The sequence below is a fragment of the Ornithodoros turicata genome, chromosome 7, assembly GCF_037126465.1.
Source record: "Ornithodoros turicata isolate Travis chromosome 7, ASM3712646v1, whole genome shotgun sequence".
NCBI classification, from domain to species: domain Eukaryota; kingdom Metazoa; phylum Arthropoda; class Arachnida; order Ixodida; family Argasidae; genus Ornithodoros; species Ornithodoros turicata.
The window spans coordinates 49,858,752-49,867,974 of NC_088207.1; the positions used below are offsets into that span (position 1 = coordinate 49,858,752).

At 47.8% G+C, this 9,223-nt stretch overlaps 1 protein-coding gene across 2 annotated transcripts; it reads right to left on the minus strand.

The window, feature by feature from the left end:
* Positions 1 to 466: 466 nt before the first annotated feature.
* Positions 467 to 5,871, minus strand: LOC135400016 (kelch-like protein 10). Of its 2 annotated transcripts, none has more exons than XM_064631755.1 (10): positions 5,427 to 5,871; positions 5,005 to 5,154; positions 4,505 to 4,683; positions 4,251 to 4,430; positions 3,958 to 4,174; positions 3,590 to 3,808; positions 3,210 to 3,396; positions 2,610 to 2,729; positions 1,983 to 2,126; positions 467 to 656 (listed from the first exon to the last, which is right to left on the minus strand). In XM_064631755.1, the coding sequence occupies exons 1-10, from the start codon at positions 5,853 to 5,855 to the stop codon at positions 619 to 621; spliced, it is 1,863 nt and encodes a 620-aa protein (XP_064487825.1). In that variant the 5' UTR covers positions 5,856 to 5,871; the 3' UTR covers positions 467 to 618. The 2 variants fall into 2 exon arrangements, with proteins under 2 accessions (XP_064487825.1, XP_064487824.1); XM_064631754.1 differs by lacking the exon at positions 467 to 656 and adding an exon at positions 891 to 1,061.
* Between the last annotated feature and the right edge of the window lie 3,352 nt (positions 5,872 to 9,223).

Genomic DNA, 9,223 nt, shown 5'->3' on the forward strand with positions numbered 1-9,223 from the left:
TCTTTCTGTCCAACCCTACCAATTTAACTGTAGCAAAGGAGGTTCTACGGTTAAGTTGGTAGGGTTGCCAGAACGAGGACGGACAGAAAAGACTGGTGCTAAACTTCCCGGGCTGATCCCCCGCGGAAAGCAAACCAGGGGACTTTAGCTTGCAACGACTGTATGGCGGCGGCAAATTAAAATGCGGGCGGGAAATTTAAAAAGGTGGGCAGCGTGCACTTGAAATTTTTCGCCACTCGTTAGCTTGTAACGACCGTAACGACGATGAAGCGATTAAGCCCCCAGGGGAGAAAACCTTTGTCGACAAGGTCTTCCTTTTTAGCTGCAACAAATTTTCCTAAAAACGGGAGTTTCCTTAGGACGCAGGCCTGATCACCACACATAGTGAAATGTATTGCAACTAGAAAGCACCCTGTATAAACTCACACGTGAGAATGTAACCGAAGTCACCGAGTAAACAGTTGCGTTATTGTATATGGCGCAGACAGGGGCGCAATTTTATTGGTCATCTATAGGAAAGGGTACGGGCCGTTAGGAGCCACTAGTGCGTGTTTCTAGCCTTGGTTTCTTGAAAGCGAACGCCATGTGTTGACGAATTGCGTGCGGGTGTTGCCGGCGTCATTCCACTCTCCGGTCTTCGTTCCGCTTTTCCAGGCCTAAAATTCAGTCGCCAGCATCAATGAAACAAGTTCCATGTTCCAGGGTTCAAACCCTTGTCAACATCTATCGTATGCTCGTCTACAATTGGAAACGTAGTGCGCTACAGCGCCCTCTCCATGGCTGTACCTCGCCTTCTGATTCGACCTTCGGCTGGTCGCCTATAAGTACACTGCACTTGAACTTTGCATCTGGGAAATGTGCGGTTAATAGTCAATCCGGTTACGACTCCGAACAAGATAGACATAGCTACTTATTGCCTCATTGATTTATTGGTTTACTTCAGTATTTGGTTATGGTAAGCATGTCTCATCGACGCCTTCGCCTAGCAACCAGCGTGTGTCGCTTCTTCCAGATGGGCAGGATGCCATCGAGCAACTTGTCCGACTTGCAGCTGAATTGAGCTGAAGAAAAACAGAGAGGGACCAGATAAGTGTTTTTAAACATCAGCTCAGTTCAGCGCACAAAGTCGTTCGATGTCACCTTACTCAGTCTTGAGTATAGCGCGCACAAAGCGAGAGTACGGGGAAAGGGGGGGTATTGGTAAATGGTACTAAGAATAAAAAGTAAGCATAAGGTAATAGTAAAAAGTAAAAGCTAGGTAAGCATACTAGAAGAAGGAGCCTACTATATCGTGTCTGAAGGCAGACTTCATCGTATACAAGGTGTTTGTTGGTTGTGCTTTCGTACATATTTCGTGCACCTTCATTACTGGTTGCATTATGTTGAGACACACTGAAAACGAGTGCGACAAAAAAAAAAAAAAATCCTTTCCCAACGCACCGGCGCGGGACAGGACGTCATCTTGAACAGAGGAGGATTGACCTTGTTTGAGTCCTCGACACGGTGCATGTCACATGACTCCAGTTATACTGTTACAGGACCCCGCTTCTGTGGACGCTGACGTTGTGTGAATTTGCCTGTGTTATCAAGAATCACCTGCTCGTGACTGATTCACGGCTTTACGATTACGACATCCCTAAAGATGATTCGCAAAATTACACGCATTGGGGCACAAAATTACACGTCCTCAGTCAAAATATCGGCAATACCCACGCGTAGTCTTGTGTGTGCGAAATGTTTGGGCGGTTTTGTAGAATCGAGAATCAGCGCAAGGACTGCGTAAGGCACCGGAACATTTTGCTTCTCAGATACTCCTACAGACCGTGCATAATACGAGTTCTGGCATCTTATGCATCTTGGCTATATATAAATCGTAGCTGTATAAATAAGACTCGTGGGATGTGTGTTGTCTAACTGTAAATTCGTAATATCAGTCTTTGTCCTGTCTCAAACGCAGGCAGCAGGAAAGCCTAGATTCTCACCAACGATAGAAAACTCCCTGGAATTGGGCAAGTTGACAGCTACGCAGGCTCCAAGCGCGCTGCGGTTGATGTTCATGTCGGTCACCCTTTTCCAGCTGTTCGTTTTGGCGTCGTAGCATTCCACGAAGGGCACTGTCGTCGTTCCTAAAATACAAATCACGTAAAGAATGGCGCGCTTATTCACATGCAACGCCATCTACCAAATATGTGAAATTTACGATTGCTTCTTAACCTCAATGGTTGGAATTTCTTCCCGGGAGCTCCTCGCAACCTACGGTTACCAGTGGTGCTCATACGAATGGGGTAACATAACATTTACGTGATATTAGATTCCATGCCCCTTTTACTACTACTATCATGAATGTATACACCGTGTACGCTGCTTGCTACCCCATGTGTCTACTGCCACCTAGCCTATACTACAACTCTCCGGCACGTGCTGGTGGATATACTTCCAGAAAAAGTGGCTGCGCGTTAGCTGTTGAGGTTGAGAGAGCAATGGGGTAGAGTATCGCCTCTGGAGATGAAACTCCCCATTTATCATCTTAAAATAAAATTGTTGCTGTTGAGGTTGAGAGTGTAGGGCGACTGTCATGGCCTTGTCTATGCTGAGCGTTTCGTACTAACCATTGAAGCCACCTATGGCAAACAGCAGGTCATCCAGCACTGCAACGGCAAAGTTGCTTCTGGGAGTGTGCATGTTAGGAAGTTCTAGCCATCGGTCACGGAGGAAATCGTACTTTTCGCCTGCAAGAAAACGGCAAAGTTTAAGAAGACGGCATGGCACGTCCGACGCCGATGCGAGTTCCTCAGCACGACATCTTAGACATCCAAGAATCCAAGGGATACAAGAAACATGGACATACAGGAGCGTTTACAGGGATTTGCACTATGGAGCTTGTTTCCAATGTGTTCCCTGGTATAAAGCTGAAAGGTTCGGCTTCAGTAGCTACGAGATTTTTCGATATCTTCCCAAACCCAGTGACACTACAGAGGCAGGTACGTCAGATTCTCTCTCGTTGAAAGGGGATATCTTTTGGCACAAGACTGTCTAGAGAACTTTCGTTACACATCATCAATGAACGGAACGTTGTTATACAGAGGGCACCTTTACGAGTAGGAGTATGGTGCAAAGCCTTGTTCCTATCGCGAGATTCTTGTGAATCACTCCTTGACTCTACTCCACAGCAGATTTTGGAAGAAGTGAAGTAGAGGGCGTAAGATTACCCGTGGAAAGACGATGCGTGCCGTTGAAACCCCCGAGGACATAAACTGTGTCTTGATAGTTGATGACGCGGACGCCACTCCGTGGGACAGTCATCGCACGAATATACGTCCAAACGTTTAGGGCTGGGTCATAGAATTCTGCCGTGTTCAGTACTTGCTGTCCGGTAAATCCTCCGACAATGTAAACCTGTGGAGCCACAGATTTTTTTTTTTGTTGAGACGAGGCTGGTTGTGCCGCGTTGGAATATGATGTGGAAATGATTCAAAACACCAGAGGTGTAACGCCCAAAAACTGCCGTAGTAACCCGTTGGCGTTCCCCGTCCACACTATGTTCTGTTGCGTGCATGTGTGCCGTAGTAAATGAAGTGGCAGAACTGACCTTTCCATCCACTACCGTGGCGCAGGCATCAGACCTCTGGTCGTTCATCTCGGCGATGAGTGTCCAGGTGTTCTGCACGGGATCATAGCGCTCCGCTGTGTTGGTGCGGCGGTCACCGTCATACCCGCCCAGCGCGTAGATTTTGCCGTTCAGGACGGCGACACTCACGTAGCATCGTGCTACATGCATGCAAGCGCGCTCCGTCCATCGGTGCAGTAACTGCTCAGGGAGAAAATTGTGAATCTCTCCGATTAATCCATAACGGGCACGAAATTCATGTGTGGCATGTTTGTAGACAGCATTCTAGACCGAGCCTCTGTTAGCTAAATCTAGTCGTGAATAAAAGTGGAGAAAAACTGGTTTCTTACCGGATTGAAACAGCGGACACAGTTGAAGCACTGGCTACCATCAAAGCCTCCAATCATGTATATGAGACCGTCCAATGCGACAAGACCATGGTAGGCGCGCGGCATCGTGTCACGGTCGTTCGTAAATACCAGCCAGCGATTGGCTCGGCAGTCGTAAGATTCGACTAGGTTGGTGGCGCTTCCATTGCTCCATCCGCCGATCACGAATAACACGTCCCTGCACCCGTAGCGACAATTGACCCCATCAAGTGCAAAGAAGCGCTGTCACGACTTTGAACTGTTACGAAGGGTACCTTGGAATTCTGGGCCTGAGCATGGGATGTGCGAGGTTGATAAGACGATGTCCCTCTGGCGTCTCGAGTTGATCGAGGAGCCCGTGGACTGGCTCCAGGGCAGCACGACAGTCAACATCATCCAACAGTGGATGAGAAAAAACTTCCTCTTGCAGAAACGACACTTTGCACAGCCCGAATCTGTGTAGATCGGAATATGACCGACTGTGCTATCCCTTCTTTGCCCGGAGAACATTCCAAGAATAAAAGCTTACCGTATGGCGCTCAGTAGGCTTGGCAAGTAACGTCGCCTGTTCGGGAAGTCTGTCTCGGTCCATCGGATGGCTGCCTTGAAGGCCTTCCCTTCGTCGGCGAGATTCAGCTCGTCTGAACTGAGGAGGACCTTGAGGTCCTCGTACGAGATGCAGTCGAAGTCAGGGCTAAATTTACAGACCTGTACGAGTTAATTGCTATTGGTGTTATGGTACATTACAAAACGTCGGACGTGTTCTGTACGCCTATCCTGTTCACCCGTATCGCCCACAATCATGCGTTTAAGCGTACATGACTAGAGGTTCATTGTTCGCTGCTACACGAGGCGAAGACTGTCTGCTGCGTCTTTGACTAAGCTAGGCGACACAAGGACATCTCTTGCAATGTCAGTCGGCACAACACATACTACAAACTATACTCTTCCTGATAATGACGCCTGTGAGTTTAGCCACAGAGTACCGCGCAACACAATATTGTCCTAAAGCAGTGTTGAAATGAGTACCTCAAGAAAATTTCTGGAGATGAATGTTATCGCCATGTCGGCCAATGTAGAATGCTTGTGCTTTCTCCCAAATTCTAGAATACGGATGCAGTTGTTGACATCGATGCCTTTCGAGAGAAATTCTTGGCATTTCTGGACTAACTGGTCCATCTGAAAGAAGAAAATTAATGCATGGGAGGAATGCTTGGTGCGGCCCACCATACGGAGGTCTATGAAGTTCCTTCGAATGAGTTACTTGTGCTACACATTACGCAGCTCTCCGAAACGTCAATGACAATTGTAGGCGATACTTTTGCGATATAAGAGATAAAAAAAAATGTGCAAGGAAACTTGTCCGGAATACTTATAGACGACATAAGGATCCCATAGCCTCTTCGCTAAAGTCTGCAGAGTCTGCTGCGAAGTCTGCTGGCTCACCTTACCTGGAACCTCTGCGCAGCTAGTAGAATGCCCAGAACGTTGGCGCTGTCCAGTGCCACCGTGTTGGTGTAGACAAATTGGAGCAAGGCCGCCATGACTGCACAGTCCATCCCGTACACGGTATACAGTTTGGGGTCTACCGGGTCGATTGCCAGGGCACTGGAAGGCTCCCGGAAGAGCGGACAGGACGCGTGCAACAGGGCCAGGTGCACGGGAAACTTTGACCCGTCGTCGGAACACACTAAGGTGGCGTCGGTCAGCATCTGCTGCTTGCGCATAGAGTCCAGAACGGCCACCATGTCCTGCGAGTAGACGTCTGCCATTTTAGATAGGACGAGCACAAAGGAACGATGCGCCCTGCCCTTCCCCGCCGATGTGCTGATGACCCCTGACTGCGTGGCACGTTCCAAATGGTTCCTCCACTTCTTCATCGTAGTTCTTACTCACGCGAAATCATTGCACGTGCTGTAGGATTCGACGATGAGGACAACGAGCAGAAATGGGCCGATTATTGGTACTGAGTACTGAATGTACATCGCATAATATTACTAAAAAGAACTATGAAGGAAACAACGAGGGAAAGGCCTGAGGACCAGAGCCGCCGATATATCGAACAGGGACTGTTCATCTTCTCGGCCCCGAAGAAGAGCACTCTGTTCGATATATCGGCGCCTCCGCCCATCCTGTGGCGCTTAGTTTCCTCACTGGCTCACTGGACTTCCTACTTTTATATGAAACAAGCAGTCTATAACAGAAGAACTAGAACCGAACCAACACAAACTATGCGAGTTTGCAGTTCACGAAGATTGAAATACACACATCGGCACCTGCAGAGACACTAAGTGCGTCATTTAGTAGGTGCTTCGTGCAAGGCAAAACTGTCTTCGCACGTAATCAGTTATTGAACTTACGTGTATTGAGAATATTTTACTGATCGGGTGCGCGCTCTATCCCTAAATTGAACTTTCTCGTGCGATATACCTTGAATGATTCCTGGGAGGGGGTATTAAGTCCGGTTTAGCTAGCCTTGAGCATACGGAAAAGTCGTAAACAGTGCGTGTGTCTGATGTAACAACATTTTCCATCCTGCATTTCACCTCGTGTCGCCCACGACAGCAGGTTGTCTCAGCTGAAAAGGAAACTCCGTGGGTATTTATTACTGTTCATACCGTAATTAAGTTTTGCTGTCGTGGCTACTCGGATATCATCCCGTTTCTTTATGAACTCTCTGTCAGCATCGATCATTATCTCTGTTTTCATTCTGGATTTGCAGGAAACACCAAGCGTGAGGCCACTTTCTTTCTCGCTAATGATCTTCACCTGTCTAGGTATGTCAACGCATAAACGCATAAAATCCTTTGGTTCAACTGTAGTGCCGAATGATAAGCTATCTAATCTCCTTTGGGCATGAGATCGCGCGTAGAACGAGATAGCAGAAAACAACGCCTTCCTAATGAGGGTCAGCCCTCTAGCTGCAAATAACTGACCAAAACATCCTCCGCCGTTATTTCTACTGAGCACCACAAAGGTCCGCAGGCCGGAATGGCGTTCAAGTGAACTCTGATTCGAGCTGTACCAGCTTCTTTAGCGGTTCGCCTATCCTGATGTCGCCTCAGCCAGGTTGAGGCTTATTGAGACCCAGAGGCGTAGTAGTGGTGTTATACGTATAGCTTCCGTTGAGGATGCCATTCATTTTTCCCAGGGTGTGCTGCTTCTGACTGCAGTAGCACTGTGTCATCTGCCGCCGCATGCGTGGAGAACCTCCCTTGTGCGTCATTAAGACTGAGCAAAAATTACGAAGCCGAGACGTCAGTCGAGGACAAACTGGCCTTAGTGTGCTGGTAAGTCATGACGATCGATGTTTTCATATAGTCATCCACACGTTCTTCTTCAATGTTCCGTAAATTATTGGGCATTTCCCCCTGGTGCGTCATACTTCGTGGTGCTACCTATTAGGTAATTACTCGTGCTCAAACTCATATTCACTTATTCACTTTAAAATTTACATAAGTCAAATTTGATTTGAAACGTGCATTATTGATTTCCAATTCCTCTCACAAATATACCATGCGGCTTGCTAAGTGTGCCCCCATGGCGACAACGATCATTCTCCTTGGTCAACCTTCTTGGGGGACCAACATGACCATGGAGAATGACATCGACACTTAACGCTCGACTCAATGAACCAACAACACTCATTGCTAATTTCTGGATTTTCTGTGCTATTTATTTCTAAGGGTTCTCGAAATGCTCGCTGCAGAAAAGGACTTGACGCGTAGGGTAAATACAGTTGCCCCACTAAGTTCGACTTTTCCATTCTATTTAGCTCCATGAGGGACATAGAGGGCTGCATCCGCACCCACTACGTAGGGGAATGCTCTTCCCTGGCAGTGGCCGTGAACGCACGCATCCAAGAATATTTTGTGAACGCTGTTGGTCTAGGAGTGTCCTGCTCAACGTATTCACCCGCTATATGCAAACGACTCTTATACCGCCTTGGTTACAAAGCTACCTCGGCTCCGACGATTCAACGCAGCAGTGAATGAACCTATGGACACATTGTCGTTACGACTCAAATTTCACGAAGTGCCTCGTAGCTTTCAGGTCTGCAGGATGATAGACGGTCATCAAGGATCCTGATGTGTTCCAAGAGGCCGACGTGACCGCCATGCTTCCTTTTACTTTGCTGGGCATAGCCTTGAGCAGCTCGTGAGGAACTGTTATTCCATAGTATATACATGTATAAGCTAGCCGGGTATGTCCCGTGTTTGCCCCACAGCTCTGAAGCTCCTCAAAAGGGCGCATACATTATTTTACTGGGAGCGGGGTCCAGCCTTGAGCAGCAGGCTACATAACTATACGGTGAATCATAGCACTATGTGACGACAGGAGTTAAGGGAGGATGAGGGGGGGAGGGGCATCAGGACATATGGGCTCGCACTCTGTATCGCAGCTGCGCCTCAGCCTGCGTTCGTTAATTCGTTAATCGTTGCATGGAGGAAGTCAGGTGCTGACATTGGAGTTTGAGAACGTAATTAACTGGAATGTTGGTTTCAATTCTTTGTACTCCAGGAAGACGAAGGCTTCTGGTAAACATTTACGTTATCAGATGAATGGGAGAATCCGTCACCGTTAACGTCCAGCTGTAATGGGCAGGCTCCGTGTGGTCCCCTCTGAGACGTGCATGGCCAAGTTGCAGCAGCGAATGCAAGTGAGATGAGTGCAATGAAATATGCAACGTTGAACGTGAAGGTCTAGGACGCAAGCGAGCTGGTGTAGATTCGAACATTTCGAGTACGGTAGCATGATAGCATTACTTGAGGCTGATGGAAAACAGGGGCATGGGATAAAACACGAAGTACACGGGTCAAGGCTCAGAAGCAGCAAGGAAAGTTTATTCCGGCAAGGTGACATGTGCAGAGCAGAAAGGGGAAGACAAAACAAGTCGGCAAATGAACCTGAAGCGTCCTTCAGGTCCTCTAAAGCACCAATTGGCGATGCCTCACCCATACACCCTCAAAAAAAAGTAAACTGGGGAGGAAGTACAGCTTTTACTCCTCTAGCTTGCAATTACACCCTAATTTAACCAGTTAGTCTTCTGGCTGTGAAATGTACTACGCAGTACTCGAAATAATCCCTAAACTTAGCATGAACCCGCGTGCATTTAGTCTTCGGAAAAGGCTAATGGTGGCGACGCGGCATCTACACCCCTCAAAAGAGTAAAAGGGCTTCGCCATTTTCTCAAAGTCTGCTGGAAAGTCTGCCGAAACAAACTTTCATTGCTGGTATACTAAGTCGT

Bases quoted from the DNA above. Each gene is read 5' to 3' on its own strand.
- LOC135400016 (XM_064631754.1), bottom strand. From the start codon at position 5,855: ATGAAGAAGTGGAGGAACCATTTGGAACGTGCCACGCAGTCAGGGGTC. The intron at 4,431-4,504 runs GTAAGCTTTTAT...CGATCTACACAG, and splicing joins AGCCTACTGAGCGCCATACG to ATTCGGGCTGTGCAAAGTGT. The intron at 3,809-3,957 runs GTAAGAAACCAG...CTCCCTGAGCAG, and splicing joins GTGTCCGCTGTTTCAATCCG to TTACTGCACCGATGGACGGA.